The 23,002-nt window shown below is 48.4% G+C and overlaps 1 protein-coding gene across 23 annotated transcripts in view; it reads left to right on the top strand.

Annotated features, from left to right (window-relative positions):
- The window catches only part of LOC118361340 (baculoviral IAP repeat-containing protein 6-like), a 145,553-nt gene that overhangs the window by 37,348 nt on the left and 85,203 nt on the right, over positions 1-23,002 (top strand). For 6 of the 23 annotated variants that reach the window (XM_052476915.1, XM_052476974.1, XM_052476928.1 and 3 more), the window contains 39 exons: positions 118-238; positions 500-582; positions 2,184-2,406; positions 2,611-2,777; positions 2,881-2,939; positions 3,055-4,572; positions 5,151-5,300; positions 5,575-5,824; positions 6,160-6,320; positions 6,563-6,694; positions 6,897-7,028; positions 7,502-7,668; positions 8,045-8,178; positions 10,428-10,589; positions 11,277-11,408; positions 11,532-11,629; positions 11,785-11,932; positions 12,099-12,232; positions 12,347-12,493; positions 12,605-12,792; positions 13,032-13,334; positions 13,495-13,594; positions 13,754-13,968; positions 14,193-14,401; positions 14,576-14,922; positions 15,956-16,175; positions 16,850-17,268; positions 17,632-17,759; positions 18,433-18,564; positions 18,911-19,126; positions 19,291-19,474; positions 19,645-19,839; positions 20,405-20,538; positions 21,075-21,228; positions 21,382-21,498; positions 21,624-21,781; positions 22,005-22,131; positions 22,289-22,399; positions 22,600-22,858. In XM_052476915.1, coding sequence (XP_052332875.1) covers positions 118-238; positions 500-582; positions 2,184-2,406; positions 2,611-2,777; positions 2,881-2,939; positions 3,055-4,572; positions 5,151-5,300; positions 5,575-5,824; positions 6,160-6,320; positions 6,563-6,694; positions 6,897-7,028; positions 7,502-7,668; positions 8,045-8,178; positions 10,428-10,589; positions 11,277-11,408; positions 11,532-11,629; positions 11,785-11,932; positions 12,099-12,232; positions 12,347-12,493; positions 12,605-12,792; positions 13,032-13,334; positions 13,495-13,594; positions 13,754-13,968; positions 14,193-14,401; positions 14,576-14,922; positions 15,956-16,175; positions 16,850-17,268; positions 17,632-17,759; positions 18,433-18,564; positions 18,911-19,126; positions 19,291-19,474; positions 19,645-19,839; positions 20,405-20,538; positions 21,075-21,228; positions 21,382-21,498; positions 21,624-21,781; positions 22,005-22,131; positions 22,289-22,399; positions 22,600-22,858 — 8,034 coding nt within the window. The remainder of the gene's footprint in view (positions 1-117; positions 239-499; positions 583-2,183; positions 2,407-2,610; positions 2,778-2,880; positions 2,940-3,054; positions 4,573-5,150; positions 5,301-5,574; positions 5,825-6,159; positions 6,321-6,562; positions 6,695-6,896; positions 7,029-7,501; positions 7,669-8,044; positions 8,179-10,427; positions 10,590-11,276; positions 11,409-11,531; positions 11,630-11,784; positions 11,933-12,098; positions 12,233-12,346; positions 12,494-12,604; positions 12,793-13,031; positions 13,335-13,494; positions 13,595-13,753; positions 13,969-14,192; positions 14,402-14,575; positions 14,923-15,955; positions 16,176-16,849; positions 17,269-17,631; positions 17,760-18,432; positions 18,565-18,910; positions 19,127-19,290; positions 19,475-19,644; positions 19,840-20,404; positions 20,539-21,074; positions 21,229-21,381; positions 21,499-21,623; positions 21,782-22,004; positions 22,132-22,288; positions 22,400-22,599; positions 22,859-23,002) is intronic. The other 17 variants (XM_052476938.1, XM_052476943.1, XM_052476976.1 and 14 more) reach the window with 14 other exon arrangements.

Here is a 23,002-nt window from a genome sequence, read left to right as displayed (position 1 = left end):
GTGCACCACAGAGGCGTGAAAATCACTGAAGGAACTTTTATCTCTCCATTACCAGTTTTATGTTTTGCCGTCATTTCTGAATTAATAAGGTATTGACTCTTGCTGTCTGTCTTTCAGATCATTAATGTACAGTGAAGCCAATAGGAGAGAAACGTTCATGTCATGGCCCCACGCCGGGTACAGGTGGGCACAGCCTGACCCTATGGCCCAAGCAGGATTTTACCACCAGGTAGGCAGTGTAAGGACACAGTCTCCCATCAGCTCTCTGTCTCTAATGCTTACATATGAATTTATTTACTATTTCATCCTCCAATTACATGTTTATCATGCATGCACACAAGTTTGCATGCTGTTTGACAGACACGTTGCTGTATGGCACACTATTGCTGACGCAGTATAAAATATATTTATTGCTGTTCATAAAGTGTAATAGATTAGTACTTGACTTGGAGTTTCTCACTGTTTGGAAATGCCTTCTCTCTCTTCGTTCCCTCTGCAGCCTGCCTCCACCGGTGATGACAGGGCCATGTGTTTCACATGCAGTGTCTGCCTGGTGTGTTGGGAGCCCACAGATGAACCATGGTGAGTGACACATACTGTGCATTTGGAAAGTATTCAGACCCCTTGACATATTCCACATTTTGTTACATTACAGCCTTATTCTAAAATAGATTAAAAAAAAATAAAAAATCAACCTCCTCAAATACCCTATAATGACAAAGCTAAAACATTTTTTGTTGTTGCAAATGTATATATATATAAAAAAAAACACATTTGAAGTATTCAGACCCTTTACGCAGTACTTTGTTGAAGCACCTTTGTCAGCGATTACAGCCTTGTGTCTTCTTGGGTATGACCATACAAGCTTGGCACACTTGTATTTGGAGTTTCTCCCATTCCTCTCAAGCTCTGTCATGTTGGATGGGGAGCATCACTGGACAACTATTTTCAGGTCTCCAGAGATGATCGATCAGATTCAAGTCCGGCCTCTGGCTGGGCCACTCAAGGACATTCAGAGACTTGTCCCGAAGCCACTCCTGCATTGTCTCGGCTGTGTGCTTAGCGTAATTGTCGTGTTGGAAGGTGAACCTTCGCCCAGCGCTCTGGAGCAGGTTTCCATCAATGATCCCTCTGTATTTTGCTTCGTTCATCTTTCCCTCGATCCTCCTAGTCCCTGCCGCTGAATAACATCCCTACAGCCGGATGCTGCCACCACTAAGTTTAACCGTAGGGATGATGCCAGGTTTCCTCCAGACGTGACACTTTGCATTTAGGCCAAAGAGTTCAATCTTGGTTTCACCAGACCAGAGAATCTCGTTTCTCATGGTCAGAGAGGCTTTAGGTGTTTTTTGGCAAACTCCAAGCGGGCTGTCATGTGCCTTTTACTGCAGTGGGGCTTCTGTCTGGCCACTCTACATTATAGGCCTGATTGGAGTGCTGCGGAGATGGTTAACCTTCCAGAAGGACAACCATCTCCACAGAGGAACTCTGGAGCTCTGTCAGAGTGACCGTCAGGTTCTTGGTCACCTCCCTGACCAAGGCCCTTCTCCCCTGACTGCTCAGTTTGGCCGGGTGGCCAGATCTAGCAAGACTCTTGGTGGTTCCAAACTTCTTCCATTTAAGATTGATGGAAGCCACTCTTCTTGGACCTTCAATGCCGTAGAAATGTTTTGGTACCCTTCCCTAGATCTGTGCCTTGACACAATCCTGTCTCAGAGCTCTACGGACAATTTCTTTGACCTCATGAATTTTGTTTTTGCTCTGACATGCACTGTCAACTGTGGGACTTTTATATAGGCAGGTGTGTGCCTTTCCAAATCATGTCCAAATTAATTGAATTTACCACAAGTGGACTCCAATCAAGTTGTAGAAACATCTCAAGAATGATCAATGGAAACAGGATGCACCTGAGTTCAATTTCGAGTCTCGTAGCAAAGGGTGTGAATACTTAAGTAAATATGGTATTTCTGTTTTTATTTTTTTTTAATACATTTGCAAACATTTCTAAACCTGTTTTCGCTTTGTCATTATTTTAATACATTTTAGAATTAGGCTGTGACATAACAAAATAAGGAAAAAGTGAAGGAGTCAGAATGCACTGTACACATACACACACCACAACCTTCAGATCGCACATTTATTCACCTCTCAACATAATGATCACGCCCCGGCCTTCCCGTCAGGTCTGAGCACGAGCGACATTCCCCCAACTGTCCATTTGTGAAGGGTGAGCACACCCAGAACGTGCCCCTGTCCGTCACGCTGGCCACCAGCCCCGCACAGTTCCCCACCCCTGATGGCTCAGATAAGATCGCCTGCTACGGCTTCGGCAGCTGCCCACACTTCCTGGCAGCCGCCACCAAGCGTGGCAAGATCTGCATCTGGGACTTGTCCAAGCTCATGAAGGTAAGGCTGTGCAGCGCGGCGACGCAGGAAACATGAGGTACAGTTTTGTTGATGTCTGCCTCCATGTTTTGTCCTGGATGTCTGGGCCCATTCATCAGACTTAATACAACTTATTGCATGAATGCATTAATCTATGTGCGTAAGGATATTACTAATGTTTGTAAATGTGATTTGTTGATTCATGATGTTTTGTGTTCCTCTTAGGTGCACTTGAAATTTGAAATCAACCCCTATGACCCGGCTATCCTGAGGCAGCTGATTCTGTCTGGGAGCGAGCTGGCCCTGGAGACCCAGGAGTCCAGGAGGCCCACCTTAGCCTGGCTAGAGGACTCCTCCAGCTGCTCAGACATACCAAAACTAGAGGGGGACAGGTACTACTGGACACACCCAGTCTATATACAGAGTCAATTAAAGTTTCAATGGTGTTAAGTGCGTGTAAAAGAGGAAATGTGTTTTTGTTTCTGTCTTTGCCAGTGACGATCAGTTGGAGGACTCCGACAGTGAAGAGCATTCCAGATCAGAGTCGGTGACCGGTATGAAGCCGCTCTTCAAATCTTGTTACTCTTTTGCTCCGTAGACTTTCTAGGTAAGTTATAAGTGATAAGTTGAGCTATGGCATTTTATTTTTGTCCCCTCTCCTGTTCTCAGGCCACCCGTCCCAAAGGGAGAGCATGGAGGTGAGCTTGGGTGTGACAGCACTCAGCCTCCTTCAGCAGCCAGAGAAGCTCCAGTGGGAGGTGGTGGCCAGCGTGCTAGAGGACACCGTCAAGGACCTGGAGGAGCTGGGGGCCAACCCTTCCCTGGCCCAGGTCAAGGCCGACAAGGCCAAGGAGAAGCCCGCGGAGCACCACAACATTCCCTTCCCCTGCCTTCTGGCTGGAGGCCTGCTCAGCTACCGCTCTGCCGCCGGCTCTCCGCTTGCCGCCCCACCCCCCTCCACCCGCCGCACCATGGACGGCCCTCTCAGGACTCAGGGCCCCGAGCTCCCCCATGCCGTACCTGACCAGGGGCCTGTAGAGATGGAGACCTGCAATCCACCTCCCATGGAGCTGGGCTCGCCAAACCCAGCCGCTCCTGCTGTGCGCAGGACTATGCCTGTGCTCTTGCTCTACAGCATCAAGGAGTCGGACGAGAAGTCGTCGGGCAAGGTGTTTGCCCAGATGAACAATCTGATGAGCAAGGGGCTGCACGAGGAGGGCTTCTCCGTGCCGCAGATCATTGAGATGGAGTTCGACACTCATGAGCAGCTGCTGCTCCAGGACCCGCCCATCACCTACATCCAGCAGTTTGCAGACGCTGCCGCAAACCTAGCCGCCCTGGACGGGGACAAGTGGAGCTCGCTGGCGCCGCGGCCCGGAGCCCTGGTGCAGTGTCTGCGACTGCCCAAGCAGCTGGAGGAGGAGAACCTCTACGTGGACTCCGTCACACCCTGTTCAGACGGCGTGCACTTGCTGGTGGGGCTACAGCCCTGCTCCGTGGAGTCTCTCAGCGCCATCAACCAGGTGGAGGCCCTCAACAACCTTAACCGCCTCCACTCAGCCCTCTGCAGCCGCCGTAAGGGAGAGCTCCAGCCCCTGCCCACACTGGCCAACGGCCACGAGGCCCTTCCCTCCGCCTCTCCCCCTCAGACCCCACTCATCCTGCCCCCCCCTGACCAGCGACAACAGCCGTCCAGGCCCCTGGGAGGCTGTGGCGGTGGTGGCTATCTGGCCCTCTACAAGCTCAACTACTCCACCCGCATTGTCACTCTGGAGGAGGAGCCTGTCAAGGTGCAGCACATCAGAGACCCCCGGGACGCCGTCACCTCCCTCATCCTGCTCCCGCCAGACGTGCTGGACGGGAGGGAGGACGACAGCGAGGAGGCCCCGGAGGAGACACATCGGCGTGGGCTTAAAAACGGCTGCGGCCACGGGTGTGGGCCAGGGACTGGTACTAGCAGCGCAGCTGCTCCCAGCAGTACCAAGGTGAAGCAGGCGGACGTGGTCGGACTGGGCCACTTGGTGGTCACCACTCAGGCAGGGTACATCATGATCCTGGACCTGTCCACTTTGGAGGTCCTGGCCAAAGTGGAGCCTCCCAAGAAGGACGGGATAGTGGATGAGATTGACCCTTTTGTCGCAGTCACCTACTGCTCCGGGACTGACCGCCTTTGCGCTTGCACTAAAGGTGAGGACGGCTCCACAATCTAGGCTAGAAATATCTCTTCCCCAGGTTTTAATGGTGCAGATCATGTTTTACAGTTTTTAATAGTTGTAATGTATCTCACAACATCTGGATATGCTTTTAGTATGTATGATACAACAATGAAAACGACTGCAGAAAAGTAACCTGCGACGCCGTCTGTGTGTGGCTGACATTGAGCGAGTCCTGGAGGCTGGTATTTTGGTCTAGGGATGGGGGATGGGCTGCTACTGAAGTTTATATTCAATTTTCCCCCTTGAGTCAGATTTGTCTATGAACATTTGTATCGCGGTCTGGTCCACCAAGCTGTTTTCCAGTCTGTGCTGCAGGCTGGCTTTCAACGAAAGCGGAAAAGAAACACGTTGTAATATGATTTGAAAATATATAGAGCTATTTATTTTGTAGCAGGCATGAGTGATTTTCAAGGGGAATTTCTTTTCCTCTTTGGTAGAACAAAGAGACGGTGGCCACTTTCTCAGCCTACTTCTTGGACCTGTAACTTTTGGATCTCTTTCATATTTAGAATGTTTTCAGTCTTACCACTGTCATCTAACCCCCCCCAGGTGGAGAACTTCACTTCCTTCAAATTGGAGGTGTGTGTGACGATATAGATGACGCCGACATTTTTGTCGATGGCCCCCTTTCTAAAGGGTCTGAACAGCTGTTGGAGGGAACCAAGCCCTCGTCCAACCCCTCGAGCCCAGGGATCACAGGTAGGAGATGCAGACCCCGTTACGCTTCACGTCTCTGCTCATTCAATAACTGTCTGCATCCCTGTTTTTGCCTCATTTTCACCTTTGTTGGTTATTTAACAGGTGGTGAGAAAACTGAGTCGCTTATTGTAACCTTCTTTCCATTGAAAGCACATGTTGATAGACAACATGATACTGTCCAGACAGTGAAAACGCCTCAATCACAATCAAGTTCTTTACATCCTGTGATTTTTATTTTATATTTTTTACTCTGCCAACCTCCTCTCCCTGTAAGGAGTTGACCTCCTGGTGGACCAAACGTTGGCCGTGGAGAGCCTGACGTCGCTGGTGGAGCTGACACGCTTCGAGACGCTGACGCCGCGCTTCTCAGCCACGGTGCCGCCCTGCTGGGTGGAGGTGCAGCAGGAGCAGCAGCAGCGCCGCCACCCCCAGCATCTGCACCAGCAGCACCATGGAGACGCCGCCCAGCACACACGCACCTGGAAGCTGCAGAGCGACAGGTACGGACGTGTGGGCGTGACAGGGTGGGTATGGGTGTGGGTAGAATACTTATGGGGTGTGTGCACTTAGTCACTGAGGCATTTCTCGTAAGTCTTGTCCGCAAATAGCACACACATTAATACATAAACGCTATTTGATAATGGCTGCACATTTTGTATGTTCTCACACACTAGGAATTCCTCATTGAGGACGACATCCACATGTTCCTTTTTAACGTTGAACTTCTATGTTGACATAACCTCTCAAGCTCCTATAGAAAACAAAAGTAGCCTAGGACATGTTGACTTTTAAAGACTAGAAAGTGGAATCTTATTTGTGTCTGTGAATAATGCGGCCGTGTTTTCCTTGTGGGTTGTAGCTCCAGCTGGGACGAGCATGTGTTTGAACTGGTCCTTCCCAAGGCCTGCATGGTGGGCCACGTGGACTTCAAGTTCGTCATGAATGCCAACATCACTAACATTCCTCAGATTCAGATCACCCTGCTGAAGAACAAGGCCCCAGGTCTGGGCAAGGTCAATGGTGAGGACACTCACCACGATCTCTGTTGCCTAATTTTGACAAGACGGTATCTGGAACATATACTATGAACAGGAGGACTGGTTACCGTAGAGAAACTAGCCTTTTGCAGGGAAATATTGACCATATCATTTATGATCATGCATGACATCACATTTTAGTCTTATTTGTAGACGTCCGTGTCTGCCTCTGCTGCCTACCGTCTCTCAATTCGCCAAAAGAAATGTATAACATTTTCTCTCCAGAGACGGCAGTTGACAGACAGATCTCCTTCCCCCTGTCCCATGTTCTCCATGCCAACGGGGAGAGGAACGGACAGCCGCTTATGCACGACTTCACAGACGACATCCAGTTCATGGACATCGAAGAGACACCAGGTAGGGAGCTGCAGGGGCAGCCAGCGTTGATAGACACCCGATGTATTTTCCTCCTCCGCCGGTGTTCGACACTTGATTATTGTGGGTTGCGTCGCCAGATTGTAGATGATTAGCGTTACTGGTGATTCTGAGGGTAACGCAGCTATCCGAGGGGTTCCTCGGCCAAGCAGAGGTGTCATCACATTGCTTTCCCCCCGTCCAGGCTCCAGGCTGTGCGCCTTCCTAGAGGACCATAAGGAGGATATCTTGTGTGGTCCTGTGTGGTTGGCCAGTGGTCTGGACCTCTCAGGCCACGCTGGGATGCTTAGCCTCACCAGCCCCAAGCTGGTCAAAGGTAACAGTATCTGCAACATCGAGTCACATTGAAGAAATCATACAGACTTGAAATCATTGGCCACTTTAATAAATGGATGACTAGTCACTTTAATAATGCCACTTTTAATAATAACGTCACTCATCTCATATGTATATACTGGATTTTATCTATTGCATCTTGCCTATGCAGCTCTGTCATTGCTCATCCGTATATTTAAATGTATATTCTTATTCCATTCCTTTAGGTAGATTTGTGTGTATTAGGTAGTTGTGGAATTGTTAGATATTGCTGCACTGTCAGAACGAGAAGCTACACTCGCAATAACATCTGCTAACCATGTGTATGTGACCAATAAGATTTGATTTGATGGCCATTTGTTTCCTCAGAACTGTTTGCTGTGAATCCTCTCCCCCCTGTCTATGTACGTATTTGTATTGTATGTTAGATTTTTTTTCAGTGGCGTTTCTGCTGGTTTGTCCCCCTCCCTGCAGGCATGGCCGGGGGCAAGTACCGCTCGTTCCTGGTGCACATCAAGGCGGTGAGCGACAAGGGCATGGAGGAGAGTCCCAGGCCGGTGATGAGGATGCCCGTTGCCAAGCCCCAGAGCAGCAAGGGCCATTCCCTCTCCACCCTGCTGCAGAGGGCACAGGCCACCAAGGTACAGAGGGCAAACCATTGGGAAAACAAATGCAATTTTACATCAAAGCTGTCTATTTCGGGAGTCTTTCTCTGCACACCTGAGGCATTTCTGACTGACGGTGCAGTTGTGTAATGGAGTTGCGTAAGTTGATTGCAGGAATAGCCTTGACTGTAGCCTTCTCCTTGGTCTCCATCTGGTGGGAGAGTAGTGCCATTGCCAGGTTCTCAGTGAAAAGTTGGTGTCAAATTGCTCTGATGTGGCTTCCTCATACCAGCAACATCCCATTCTTGAAGGAGGACATTTTCTCTCCATTAGTTTCTAGCTCTAGAATTTGGTCCCCTCTGGTGTCGTACTGTTATCTGTTTCTTTTAAATAGGTTGTCTCTCCCATTTAGGAAAAGGCCTCCACTTCCAAAGCAGATTCTCCAGCTCAGTCGAAGAAACCTGACAACCTCAGAGGGTGCGACCTTCTCCAGGAGGTGTCCGTCACAATCAGAAGGTTTAAGAAGACGTCCATACCAAAAGAAAGGTTTGTCGTTTCCTTAGTGCCTTTGTGTCACCAAAACACATAACTATTGTAGAATCCCAACTCTTCAATCAAATGCTTTATTTTGGCATCATGCACTGACCAACTAGCAAGTGTCTTCACTGACATTTTCAACCTCTCCCAGTCTGTAATACCTACATACATTTCAAGCAGACCACCATAGTCCCTGTGCCCAAGCATGCCAAGGTAACTTGTCTAAATGACTATCGCCCCATAGCACTCACATCTCTACTCATGAATTGCTTTGAAAGGCTGGTTATGGCTCACATCAACCCCATCACCCAGACACTCTGGACACCACTCCAATTCGCTTACCGCCCCAACAGATCCACAGATGATGCATTCTCAATTGCACTCCACGCTGCCCTTTCCCGCTTCGACAAAAGGAACACCTACGTGACAATGCTTTTCATTGACTACAGCTCAGCGTTCAATGCCATAGTGCCCTCCAAGTTCATCACTAAGCTAAGGACCCTGGGACTGACACCTCGCTCAACTGGATCCTAGGTGGTGAGGGTAGGCAACGACACATCCGCCACGCTGACCCTCAACACTAGGTGTGTGCTTAGTCCTCTCCTGTACTCCCTGTTCACCCACAATTAAGTTTGCCGACGACACGACAGTGGTAGGCCAGATCACCGCCGACGATGAGACGGCAATATGGTGCCATGACAACGTCGGCAAGACAAAGGAGCTGTTCATGGACTACAGGAAACGGAGGGCCGAGCGCGCCCCCATTCACACGGACGGGGCTGCAGTGGAGCGGGTCGAAGAGCTTCAAGTTCCCCGGTGTAAACATCACAGAGGATCTATCATGATCCAAACACCCCAACACAGTCGCGTTGAGGGCACAACAATGCTTCTTTGAATATATTTTGCATGGGCCCTCAGATCCACAAAGTTCTACCGCTGCACCATTGAGAGCATCCTGACTGGCTGCATCAACGCTTGTTATGGCAACTGCTTGGCATCCGACCGCAAGGCGCTACAGAGGGTCGTGCGTTCGACCAAGTACATCACTGGGACCGAGCTCCCTACCATCCAGGACCTCTATACCTGGCGGTGTCAGAGGAAGGCCCAAAAAATGTCAGACTCCAGCCACCCAAGTCATAGACTGTTCTCTCTGCTACTGCACGGCAAGGGGTACCGGTGCACCAAGGATTGGAACCAACAGGACCCTTAACAGCTTCTTCTCCCAAGCCATAAGACTGTTAAATAGTTATCTAACTAGTTAAACAAATAGCGACCCGGATTATCTGCTTTGACCTTTTTTGCACTCGCATTTTTGACTCATCACATATGCAGCTGCTACTGTTTACGATCTGTCACTTTTATTCTTAGTTATACATTGAGAGTATGAAACATTAAGGACACCTTCCTAATATTGAGTTGCACCTTCCCTTTTGCCCTCAGAACATTCTCAATCCGTTGGGGCATGGACTCAAGGTGTCAAGCGTTCCACAGGGACGCTGGCCCATGTTGACTCCAGTGTTTACCACAGTTGTGTCAAGTTGGCTGGATGGCCTTTTTGAGTGGTGGACCGTTTTTGACGCACACGGGAATCTGTTGAGTGTGAAAAACCCAGCGGCGTTACAGTTCTTGACACAAACCGGTGTGCCTGGCACCTGCAACCTTATCCCGTCCAAAGGCACTTACAAATGTTGTCTTAACCGTTCAACGTCTGAATGGCACACATACACAATCCATGTCTCAAGGTTTGCAAATCATTATTTAACCCGTCCTCTCCCCTTCATCTACACTGATTTGAAGTGGTTTTAACAATTGAAATCAGTAAGGGTTCATAGCTTACGCCTGGATTTACCTGGTCAGTCTGTCATGGAAAGAGCAGGTGTCCTTAATGTTTTGTACACTCAGTGTATGTACATATCTACCTCAATTACCTCGTAACGCTACACACAGACTTGGGGTACTGGTACCCCTTATATATTTATATAGCAAAGTTATCGTTACTTATTGTGTATCTATTACTTTTATTACCTGTTTTACTTTTCTATTATTTCTCTATTTTCTTTCTCTCTGCATTGTTGGGAAGGGCCCGTAAGTAAGCATTTCACTGTTAGTCCACACCTGTTATTTATAAAGCATGTGACGGATAGCGTTTGTTTTATATTACGGGAACCGAAATGTTTTGATACTCGTTACACTATTTTAGTAAAAAAATGTTATGTAATGAGAACTAACTGATCCTTCTGTTTGTCTGTCTACTCCAGAGTCCAGCGCTGTGCCATGCTGCAGTTCCCAGATTTCCATGAGAAGCTGTTGAACGGGCTGTGCAAGCGGGAAGACGAGGGCCCTGGCACAGAGCACTCACAGAGCCTTATCCTGGACTGCCTCTGCTGGCTGGCTGGAGTCTATTCCAACGGACCCTGCAGGTCGGGCTAAGAGGATGAAAGTGGGCTGTGATATTCATAGGGATTCTGAGGTCTATCTACTCTTTACATGCAGTAAAGAAACCATTGGAATTTGACCAAAATAATGGACATGCCACGCACGTCCCCCCCCACCATGGGAGATGTATCCAGACTCACCTCATTGACACCCCTCAAAATTAGCATACTTTTAGGCTATTGTTTGTGTATTTAACGCTACGTTAGGTAAAAATCAGAGTATAATGCTTGTATGGTTGTCAACCCCAAGACAGTTCGTCATCGTCACCAATCAACTGCGTTACACATAAAAAACTGCATCAACTTCCATCACAGATTTATATTTATGGCTAGCTATGCTACCAGTTTATACAAACAGGAGTTAGCATTTAGCAGGATCTTTTTTTTTCGAATCCCTAAAAGTACAAATTCTCAATATTATGCAGCTAAATATATCAATCTAATTTTTGTTACCACATTGCCTCTGAGAACACTTAAACGGTGACCGATTTTTGACGAATAATCCCCGTTGTTAGATCAGGTATTTAGAAGGGCCTCCAACAACGCGTCCTTCCGTTGTTCCTTTAGCGCATGTATATGGCTCTGATATGAGAGATTATCATCGTTCTGATGCAGGGAGCACTGTGCTGTGTTTGGTCACGTATCAACATTTTCTGTTTGTTTCCCTTCCAGCCTGAGAGAAGGAAAGGAGGCTATGCTGACGAAAACAAGGAAACGGCTGACCGACATTGTGCGGGTGTGTTTTTTTGAGGCTGGACGGAGTATAGCCCACAAATGCGCCCGCTTTCTTGCACTTTGTATTAGGTGAGTTAGGCTTTTCATGAATGTTGAGACTTCGTTTCGTGACCCGTACTCTTTCATACTCTTGTCGATGTTTGTGCGATGTGGTAGGTGTGCACTTTTTGTAACTTGTTTTTGCGTCGTCAGTAATGGAAAAGGGGAACCCAGTCAGCAGGGCTTTGGCATGGGTCTACTGAAGGCTCTGCTGGACAATATGCCTTACTTGCCCGCAGCAGCAACAGGTGGTAAGTATAACTGATGTTTTTCCACAATTTTATCTCCGAGCGTGGATAGAGGGCTTCTGCATTGTTTTGGAAGTGTGTGGTTTTGTAAGGCATGTGTCATAAGTCTCTCTCTCTCTCTCTCTCTCTCTCTCTCTCTCTCATTCTCTCACTCTCAGGGTCTGTGTTCTGGTACTTTGTGCTGCTGAACTATGTGAAGGATGAGGACCTGGCAGGCTGCAGCACGGCCTGTGCCTCTCTGCTCACAGCAGTGTCCCGGCAACTGCAGGACCGCCTCACTCCTCTGGAGGCTTTGCTACAGACCAGGTAGGCCTTTTCACCCTGTAGTGTCCATACGCCCCAATCAGGACCTAAAGAAACCAAAAAGAACTAGCGGCCATGTTGTCATTAGACTACCATAAAAGCTACTTTGTGTTGAACCCAGCTTGCCTCTTTCTATTGTAATGCTCTCTACCGTGTCTCTCCTCCCCAGATACGGCCTGTACAGTTCCCCCTTCGACCCAGTGCTGTTTGACCTGGAAGTCAGCGGCTCCTCCTGTAAGAATGCCTTCAACAGCAGCATCGGCGTCCAGTCTGACGAGATTGACCTTTCTGAAATTCTCTCAGGTCTGCACCACGTTCTACCTTATTGCTTACACCTATCCCATCCCTTCAAGAACTATCAGGGAAATAAACGTTGGTCTGGGCTATACTTTGTGTGTGTGTCTGTGTCTCTTGCAGGGAACGGTAAGGTAAGCACCTGTGCGGCGGCCGAGGGCAGCTTCACGGCCCTCACCGGGCTCCTGGAGGTGGAGCCACTGCACTTTACCTGTATCTCCACCAGCGACGGAACCAGGGTGGAGAGGGACGACGCAAGCATGTTCACAGGTACCCAACTCGCCTTTTTAACATCCAGAAACGGAAACATTAAACACGGGCATCGTTTCTTCCTCAGGGATTTTTTGAGTGATGCTCCTGACCTTTGCCCTCTCCTCCCAGTGAGCACGTTTGGGGTGACCCCAGCAGTGGGTGGCCTGTCGGCGGGCACGGTGGGCGAGGCGTCCACGGCACTGAGCTCTGCCGCCCAGGTGGCTCTGCAGTCGCTGTCCCACGCCATGGTGTCTGCAGAGCAGCAGCTGCAGGTGCTCCAGGAGAAACAGCAGCAGCTGCTCAAACTGCAGCAACAGGTCAGGGACTCCAGCACCCGTAGTGACACCGACATGTCCCGACACCTGTATGCACGCCCATATGCTTGCACAAAGGCACAGACATGCAATCATGTACTCACACATGCGCATGCATACAGTCTTATATAAGCCCTTATTTACCAATACGCACGTATACGAAGATCCTATGTCAGACCTCATGTAGCCGTGTGTTGACTATTTCCTGTTAGCCGAGTAGTAATCCTGTGTGTTCGGAACAGAAGGCCAAGCTGGAGGCAAAGTTGCACCAGACCACGTCAGCAGCAGCTGCGGCCTCCGGCGTAGGGCCCATCCACAACTCTGTGCCTTCCAGCACCCCCGGCTTCTTCATCCACCCCTCTGACGTCATCCCCCCGACGCCCAAGACCACCCCGCTGTTCATGACGCCCCCGCTCACCCCGCCCAACGAGGCGGTGTCGGCAGCCATCAGTGTTGAGTTGGCCCAGCTCTTCCCCGGCTCCATGATGGATCCACCGCCCGTAAACCTGGCCGCACACAACAAGAACAGCCAGAAAGCCAAGCCGGTCAGTAACATGGACAACTCTCAATAGCTCATAACACAGCAGTCATGTTTTACATGAACGCCAAGGGATTTTTGTTACTTTGTGTCAAATGTTGCAAAAATAGTTCAAATAGTTTTTTTTACTACCTGTTTTGACTGAAAAGCGTCTGTGTTTGTTCCAGAATCCGATGGGCAGCGGTCTGGCTTTGGTCATCTCTCAAGCCTCTCACTTCCTCCAGCCTCCTCCGCAACAGTCCATCATTATCGAGCGCATGCACTCTGGTAAGTACACTTACCTTTTTTGTGTGTCTCTTTGACTTGGTCAACAGTTTTTAACTCAAAAGGATATATCACAAACAGGGATTCCTTTGGGATGTAACCAAGTTGTTTAGGTGAGCTCGTGTGTGTGTGTGTGTGTGTAAATATCTCCTCTTGTCCCAGGAGCGCGGAGGTTTGTGACGCTCGACTTCGGTCGCCCTGTGCTGCTGACCGACGCTCTGATCCCCACCTGTGGGGACCTGGCTTCTCTGTCCATTGACATCTGGACGCTGGGGGAGGAGGTGGATGGACGCAGGCTGGTGGTTGCCACGGATATCAGCACCCACTCCCTCATCCTACACGACCTGTTGCCACCCCCTGTCTGCCGCTTCATGAAGGTCAGTGGCATTTGGTACATTATCTCTGAAGATTTCTTTTGTCCCCCCCATTTCACAGGTTAGAGTAAATATCTGAACTCCAAGGTCGCCGAAGAGAAATATCTTTTTATTTTGTTTGTTTGTTTTGGTGAGGTTTCTGTGAGAAAATCACTGTGCTTAACAGCAACCATTTCTCCACACCTTAACCTGTACTCCTGTCAATCCCACCCACCTACGCCCAACAGATCACGGTGATTGGGCGTTATGGCAGCACCAACGCCCGGGCCAAGATCCCATTGGGCTTCTACTATGGCCACACCTACATCCTGCCATGGGAGAGCGAGCTGAAGCTGATGCACGACCCCCTGAGGGGGGAGTGTGAGGCGGCCAGCCAGCCTGACGTGCACCAGCACCTGGCCATGATGGTGGCCCTGCAGGAGGACATCCAGTGCAGGTCAGAGGTCGTACTATCCCACTAGTTCGCTCACTGATTGTCTGATTTAGTGAGTCAAGGAGTAGGAAAGGTTTTATGTGACATACTTGACATAGCCACGGTAGTCCAGAATCAATATATAGTAAAACTGTATACATAAGCTGCATGCCCAGTTGACTCTCCATCTTTCTCTAGGTACAACTTGGCGTGCCACCGGCTGGAGACGTTACTCCAGAACATCGACCTGCCTCCTCTCAACAGTGCCAACAATGCCCAGTACTTCCTGCGCAAGCCCGACAAGGCGGTGGAGGAGGACTCTCGGGTCTTTTCGGCCTACCAGGACTGTATTCAGCTGCAGCTACAGCTCAACCTGGCCCACCACGCCGTTCAGAGACTCCGCGTGTCCCTAGGGGCCGGGCGCAAGGTCCTGCCGGAACCTTACGACCCCCGGGAGCTCATCCAGAACTCGTCCACCGAGCAGCTGAGAACCATCATCCGCTACCTGCTGGACACACTCCTCAGCCTGCTGCACTCCAACAACGGTGAGATGTCTGGGAGGTCCACAGGGTCTGTATCAGGGATGGGAGTCTACTTTTCTGACTATCCCATATTCATGCATCTCTGTTGGCCTAGCTTCAAACCAATATCATCCCGATTGTCTGTTGTCCTCACAACATCCCCAGAGGACATCCGGTATTGTCTTTCTGTGTCTGATCTGCTTGGTGAGTCTCACCTCAATACGTGCGTTTTCCCCTTGCAAAAGCCTAAATCGTTTTTTGGACGTTATAGCCATGGTTTTGAGCATGAATTATTTCAAGCGACGTAAGAATGAATAAAATAAAATAACTTTCTCATCTTTTTAGGAATCATTTTCTCTGCCCTCACTTGCCTTTTGAATTGAAAAAGCATACATATTTAATGTTTGCTATCCATATTCTCACAAGCCATTCTGTATGGTCTCCTTGGAAAAAGTTGCACTTTGATAACTCTTTTTAAAGTTGTTCAAAGTTAACCCGAAAGCCCACGGAGCTGTTAAGTGTGCTTAACAATCTCCTTCTCTCACCTATCAAATCCCCACTGATGCTCCCCAGCAGCTCGTCGTACAGTTTCATGAGTCTCCTCTCGTGAAAGAGAATAATGGATTACCCCCCTTGCTGCTGGTGCTGCCTGGCTTTATACCTGCACTGTCTCTGTACCCTCAGTGAATTCCAATGGGCCCTGTTTACAGCAGTGGAAAGGAGCTTTTAAATGTCTATTTTCTCTCTGAAGTGAAGAGTTGCTATTTAAAAGACTGGGGCTTTCTTGTCATATGAAACCCCTTTTCTAGGATAGTAACTGAATTATTTAGTTTTTCACTGTTGAAGGCTATTTGATTTAGTCAAGTGCATTTAGCTATTAAATGTTTTGTGCCGTCACTTGTTTTTTACCGCTCTGTTGCGATTTCCCCTCCATTATTTACCTTCTCAGTGGATCTGTTTTTCTCCCCCTCCTGCTTTCCCTGTCTCTCATTTGACCTCCACCTCTCACTTGCTCCTTGTGTTCTATTATGCTCACTCTCCTTGTTCTTCCCTCTAGGGCACGCAGTCCCGTCCGTTCTGCAGAGCACGTTCCACGCGCATGCCTGCGAGGAGCTCTTCAAGCACCTGTGCATTAGTGGCACGCCCAAGATCCGTCTGCACGCTGGTCTGCTGTTGGTGCAGCTGTGTGGAGGGGAGCGCTGGTGGGGCCAGTTCCTCTCCAACGTCCTGCAGGAACTGTACAACTCCGAGCAGCTGCTCATCTTCCCCCAGGACAGGTGGGCTTTTACGATTCGTCTGAGGAGCTATATCTATCCACTAGTGATGCAGGGAAGAATCCATTAGTTACATATCGGGATATTGTTTTTGACGATGTGTCATTTTGACAATATCGCAATATTATTTTTGCGCTGGTTTGCTCTACCTGCATCAAATCTCCAGGATTTTTCTTCATAGCTTCTTCTCTGTCTTTTTAAATAGGGAGTGAATTTGTTTTCTCAGCACTTTGACTGATCAAAACTCATTTTCTCGTGGTGCTCTCTTGTCCCTCTGCAGCAGACATATGGTGAGCAATATGTTTGGAACACCGAATCGCAGTAAAATCACAATATCGAATCGCAATGCATAAAGAATCGTGAAAATCGCAATGCGTGTTGTATCGGCATCTAAGTATCACCATAATATCGTATTGTGAGGTCCCTGGCAATTCCTAGCCCTACGATCCACTTCAGTCCTTTATTTAGATTGATTACACCACACTGACAAACTGTAGCTCCTTGGACACAACATAAACCGACTACTGCCCGTTTGAAATTGGATTCCATAAAGATAAGTGTGTGTCACGTGAAGATACTAATGGGTTTGAATGTATCAGATGCACCCATCCAGACACATCGATTTTTGTGTTTTACCATGTTTCCGGAGATTGACCGTGTTCTCTGTCCTCCCTCAGAGTCTTTATGCTCCTGTCCTGCATCGGTCAAAGATCCCTAAGCAACAGCGGTGTGCTGGAGGGGCTGCTCAACCTGCTGGACAGCTTGCTGTCCCCACTACAGCAGCCCCGGTCGGCTACCCAGCGCAGGACTGAAGGTGGGCTAGCCGGAGGGTCCCTTGGCTGGGGCTGGCAGCAGGGATGGGGGGCTGGGGGGCTCCCTGGCCCCAGCACCAACACCGGCCTCCCTGGACCATGGACTCAACCAGCAGCCTATGAGTGTGTGTCTGTGTGTGCGGCAGGTGTGTTGGACGTCCCCATGATCAGCTGGGTGGTGATGCTTGTGTCACGACTGCTGGACTACGTGGCCAGCGTGGAGGATGAGGCGTCTGCAGGCAAGAAGCACCAGGGAGGGAAGGAGAGGGAGCGCACCTTCACAGGTAGTGTAGTGTAGGCTAGTGCGGTGTAGCTCTCCGATGAGATCTGATGGTTTATGAGGTCAAGAAATCCCAAAAGTGACCATGTTTCTTGTTTTGTCTGCCCGATTTCCCCCTTTTTGACTTATGCATGTGGCTTTTCTCATTTTCTTTAAGAAACAGCCTTGCATGAGTGACGTTATAGGCTTAGGAGAAACCTTATTCTATCACCCTTGGTTTTGAGTGGCTATAAAGTGAATTTATTCCAATACTACTTCAGTTTTGATCACCGTGATTCCTTTTAACAGGGTAATGCATATTGATTTGGAACCCAAAACACAAGTCTAACCTTTTTTCCCCGTCTCTCTCTCTCCCCAATGAATCAAGGTAATCAGTGGAGCTTTATAAATAACAGCCTCCAGTCCTCCAGCTCCAACAGATCAACCAAAGGCAACAGCAGCCTGGACCGTCTGTACTCCCGCAAGATCCGCAAACAGCTGGTGCACCACAAACAGGTAAATGTGTCCAAATCCAACATTCGTTCCATCTCAAAAGCGTTGCGGAGTTGTTTATCTGCCATGTTTTTTCACACCTCATAAATCTGTATTCGTCACAATTATGGGATTCTCCAGTGGTGGGTGAAGTACCCAATTGTCATACTTGAGTAAAAAATAAAGATGCCTTAATAGAAAATTAAAGTTAGCCAGTAAAATACCTACTTGATTAAAAGTCTAAAAGTTATTTGGTTTTAAATATACTTAAGTATCAAATGTATATATTATGCAATCCAGACCAGCAACAATTGTTTTTTAAATAATTTACAGATAGCTTATTGGAATTTACAGAAGCATTTGTGTTTAGTGAGTCCTTGATAAGTGTGTGAATTGGACCATTTTCCTGTCCTGCAAAAACATTCAAAATGTTTCAAGTACATTTGTGTGCCAGGAAAAATGTAGGGAGTAAAAAGTACATTTGTTTTCTTTAGGAATGTAATGAAGTTAAAGTTGTCAAAATATGTAAATAAAGTACAGATGCCCCCAAAAACGATTTAAGTAGTACTTGAAAGTATTTTTACTTGAGTACTTTACACCACTGGGATTCTCCCTCTTAATGGCTTTGCATGACGTCTCTGCATGTAGTAGATGGTCTGTGCAGTGTTTTATATTTATCATGCCCTTTTCATTGTAGCAGTTAAATCTATTGAAGGCAAAACAGAAAGCTTTGGTGGAGCAAATTGAGAAGGAGAAGATCCAGAGCAACAAAAGCTCCTCGTACAAACTGCTGGTGGAGCAGGCCAAGCTGAAGCAGGCCACATCCAAGGTGAGGATTTCAGAAGCTCTGAAAAGGAAAGCTTTCTGTTTTGACTGATCAATCTGGAAATGGAATGACTAAGAATTAAGTAATTCTATTTCTAGGCCTTTTCTCATCTTGAGAACACAAGAATATAATGTCAAATATCCTCAACGCTGCATGTTTTGGGGCCAACTTTCACAAGTTACGACAAATCTGCATATACTTAAGCATAACTTTTGTACCTAACACACTTACGCAGGTTACAAGTATGCAAGTTTCAATAGTGATCGGTGAAACCATGTGTCTTCATCGACTTCCCCTGCCTGACATTTGCCTTTCCATCTCTCTCCCCTTCCATCTCTCGCTCTGGCAGCACTTTAAGGACCTGATCCGTCTGAGGCGTACAGCTGAGTGGCCTCGCTCCACCCTGGACACAGAGGCCACCGCCGCCAAGGAGCCCCCTGAGGTGGAGCCTCTGCCCTTCACCCTGGCCCATGAGCGCTGCATCTCCGTGGTACAGAAACTGGCCCTCTTCCTCCTCTCCATGGACTTCACCTGCCACGCAGACCTTCTGCTGTTCGTCTGCAAGGTATGCACAGCCACAATGTCGAGTTCAGTTGAATAGAGGGCACACTTGATGTTACCACCACCACTACTACTGGCAAAGATGGATTTGGTTGGCTCTAAATGGCTACTTAACTTTGTGACAAAGTATCCATTTTTGCTGATCACTTGTCTGATTTGACTTTACAGGTCTTGGCCAGGATAGCCAACGCCACCAGGCCCACCATCCACCTGTGTGAGGTGGTGTCGGAGCACCAGCTGGAGCGTCTGCTGCTGCTGCTGGTGGGGACAGACTTCAACAGGGGGGACATCTCCTGGGGAGGGGCCTGGGCCCAGTATTCCCTCACCTGCATGCTGCAGGACATCCTGGCAGGTAGGGGGTGCTGCTACAATTCAATTCACACTTCATTGTGAACTCTGTTTTCCAGCAAGAGCTGGTGTTTAAGAGAACAATAGATTTGGGGAGTCCTTGCATTGCTGGGAGTCTGGTAGTTTTGATTTCTTCCAGCACTGACCTTGTCCTGTCCTGTCTCCTCTCCTCAGGGGAGTTGCTGTCCCCAGGGTCCCTGGATGGTATGGACGAGGGGGCGGTGGGTGAGGAGGCAGGGGCATCGTCGTCCTCAGCAGGGATCGACTCTGACTCCCTGTCCACCCCCATCCCCCAGGTGGAGACCATCGACGAGGCCCTGGTTCCGGATATCATCGCAGGTACTCCTGGGACCTCCTCTGTTTTCCAAAGTGCGTTGGTAGGCCCGTCCTTGACAACATTTTACACATGGACCCCACCCCGCCCCAAATGGATGCATTTGTGTTCAATTGTTTGTCTTTTTTCCCCCTTTTAGCTAGCTGCATGTTTATTTTAGTATTTTATTTTAAAGGAGACTATTGAGAGCTTCTAACCAGTTTAATTCTGAGTGGACTGTTTGCCTTTTGAAGAGGGAGTTCAAACAGTGTATCTTCATTGCCTATTAGATATCCAGATGTTTCAAGGGGTGGTGGTTATTTTCTTAAGACTAAGGGGATTTAATCTGTGCAAATGATGCACTACTTCGTGGTACTATCACAAATCTTCATTCCCTAAACAACATCAATGACATCACTTATATCACGTCTGGATTTTGGCTGAAGTTGTCAGATTGCTGATTTAGTGGGCAAACTTCCATTGTTTGGACTCTCTCAACTGCAGAAATAAATGTTTGTAGGCCTTAAAATTGCCTAGTGACTTCCTAAAAAGAAGGCCTCTGAGTTTTCTGGTTTTAGTGTGCTTGCTTGGCAATATTAAAGCTCTTTTCGTTATCCAAAGGTGCTCCATCTCTTTCATCTTTGGAAAAAGATAAAGACATTGACTTTGACTTGCTACAAGACCTCATGGATGTTGATATTGATCCTTTAGATATTGATTTGGAAAAAGATCCCCTCGCCGCCAAAGTCTTTAAGGTATGTAATTTGCTTGACTCACCTTTGTCCTGTTCCACTCCTCTCTCCATGCTCTCTTGCATTTCTGTTGAGTTCAGTATTGACACAATCACCCCCGGTTAGTACACAAACTTAAATTAACCCCACTGATCAATGATGTAGCTATACGAACTTCAAACCATAGTGTTCAACCTCTTCTCATAATGATTTTTTTTCAAATAGATCATGCGTAATACAAAGTTCTGCAGTCGTATTGAATCCCTCCCCAACACCACCTCCGTCTTAGCCTTGCCCTCTAATTTCTCAGAAACTTTCCAATTTAACTCCGCTCAGGCATTTGGAGTCTCAAAGCAATGTTGTGTATGTAGACCCAATTAATCAAACTAGCATACTTGGGGAAGTATTTCTCCTCTTCACTCTTCTTTTCTTTCTGAAGACGCCACCATTGCATGCAAAAGAATGTAGTGTTAATGTGCATGTAATGTTATACCGGTAGCTAGCATCTGACAAGAATGACTGCATATGCGTTTCCCTTTTCTCTCTCTCTCTTCCTACAGCCTATTAGCAGCACCTGGTATGACTACTGGGGTGCTGACTATGGCACTTACGGTTACAACCCCTACATAGGGGGAGTAGGGATTGCCGTGTCCAAGCCCCCGGTTGCTGCCGAAAAGCCTGGGTCTCAGAGTCTCTCTGTCTCTGTGTCGCAAGGTAAGGGCTCATTTATTAATATTTTTTTTGTATCCGGGTATCAGCTCCCAAACTGGATTCCACACTTCTGCTTCTTTGTACTCTAGTGTGTTCCATGCATGTAAAGGAATACCTTCCACCTTTTAACCCGGACCCTTTTGTCCTCTCCCTCAGCTCTGGACGCCCGCCTGGAGGTGGGGCTGGAGCAGCAGGCTGAGCTTATGCTCAAGATGATGGCCACTCTGGAGGCCGACTCCATCTTACAGGCGCTCACCTCAACGTCCCCCACAGGTATAAACCTACCGGAAAAGTATTTTTCGATGTTTGGTCATGTACACTTGAGTCTTGGGGAATTTTTTTTAGAGACTTTGCTAAGCATCAAAGATGGCTGACCCTGGTCCCTTCTCTCCCTCCAGTGTCCCAGGCATCCAATGGGACGGATGATTCTCTGCTGAGGGGGCTCCGTGGGGGCTCCCCACCAGGAAGCAGTCTAATGGTACAGGCCTCCTCCATCCCCATGCTGAGTGCCTGCTTCAACAAGCTCTTCTCCATGCTCCAGGTGCACCACGTACAGGTCAGTCACCGACAGACGGTATAGTCCAGGGTCTCTGCTACTCCAGAAGACTTGAATGACTTGTTGCACTTCACTCTGTTTTTTTAAATTCTTTACATCCCTCTACACAGTTTTGTAATGATGTGGCAGTAGGGGTAACTTACTGTACCATTCTCAAGGTTACGTTGGTTACCCTGGATAAGTGGATTTGTCGATGAAGTGTTCACATGTGTTTCTGCCTTAGATGGAGTCTCTGCTGCAACTGTGGCTGACCCTCAGTCTCAACTCCTGCTCTGGGGGCACTGAGGAGAGTGGATCGGATATTTTCCTGTTCAACGCCAGCAGAGTGCCCACCATCCCACTCAACCAAGGTCAGAGGTCACCCTGCGTGTGTCCCCATTCACTCTCTTTCGCCGCTTAACTCTCAAACCGCTGGATTTCTCTTGTGTGACTCATTCACTGTTTTCCCTTTTCACATGGGGAAGTGTACGTGTTAGTTAAACTGCCGTCTCCTGTGTTTCCCTGCAGCCTCTATCAACAGTTTCCTGTCGGTGCTAGCCTGGTACCCCAACACCTCCCTGAGGACCTGGTGCCTGGTGCTGCACTCCCTTACCCTCATGACCAACATGCCCTCCAGTGGTAAGTCCACCGTTCCTAGGGTTTCACTCTCAAGACAGTGTCTGGCAACTCTGAGTGACGTTTCCCATTTGAGGGTTGAGAAATAGTAAATCCATATTTGACGATGCAGTGTAACCGAATAAATAAATGAGGCCAAAGGACTTTCAATAGTACTCCTTTTAAATCAAGTGTGTTTTGGTCCTGTGCGTCTCTGTCCGCAGCCTCCAGCAGTGGGATGGGAGCTCATGAGAGCACGGCCCAGCAGATGGTGTCGGACCCTACGATGGTGCACGTGCTCGTGCGTTTCCTGTCTGGGAGCAACCCCCACGGCACCAGCCAGCACAGCTCCCAGGTCGGCCCAACCGCCACCCAAGCTATGCAAGAGTTCCTCACCAGACTCCAGGTGCACCTCTCTTCCACCTGCCCACAGATGTTCAGTGAGTTCCTGCTCAAACTAATGCACATCCTGTCCACTGAGAGGTAGGTTGTTTACTCTAGACACATCAAAAGCAGCTTTTGTTTCATCCCAGCACTTAAGACACGTAATTCAAATGATAACTAATCATCTTCTTCAATTTAATCTGTGTTCGTGCTGGGCTGGAACAAAAGCCATCCTTTTAATTC

The sequence above is a fragment of the Oncorhynchus keta genome, chromosome 2, assembly GCF_023373465.1.
Source record: "Oncorhynchus keta strain PuntledgeMale-10-30-2019 chromosome 2, Oket_V2, whole genome shotgun sequence".
NCBI classification, from domain to species: domain Eukaryota; kingdom Metazoa; phylum Chordata; class Actinopteri; order Salmoniformes; family Salmonidae; genus Oncorhynchus; species Oncorhynchus keta.
This window is presented reverse-complemented; position numbering and strand designations above follow the sequence as displayed.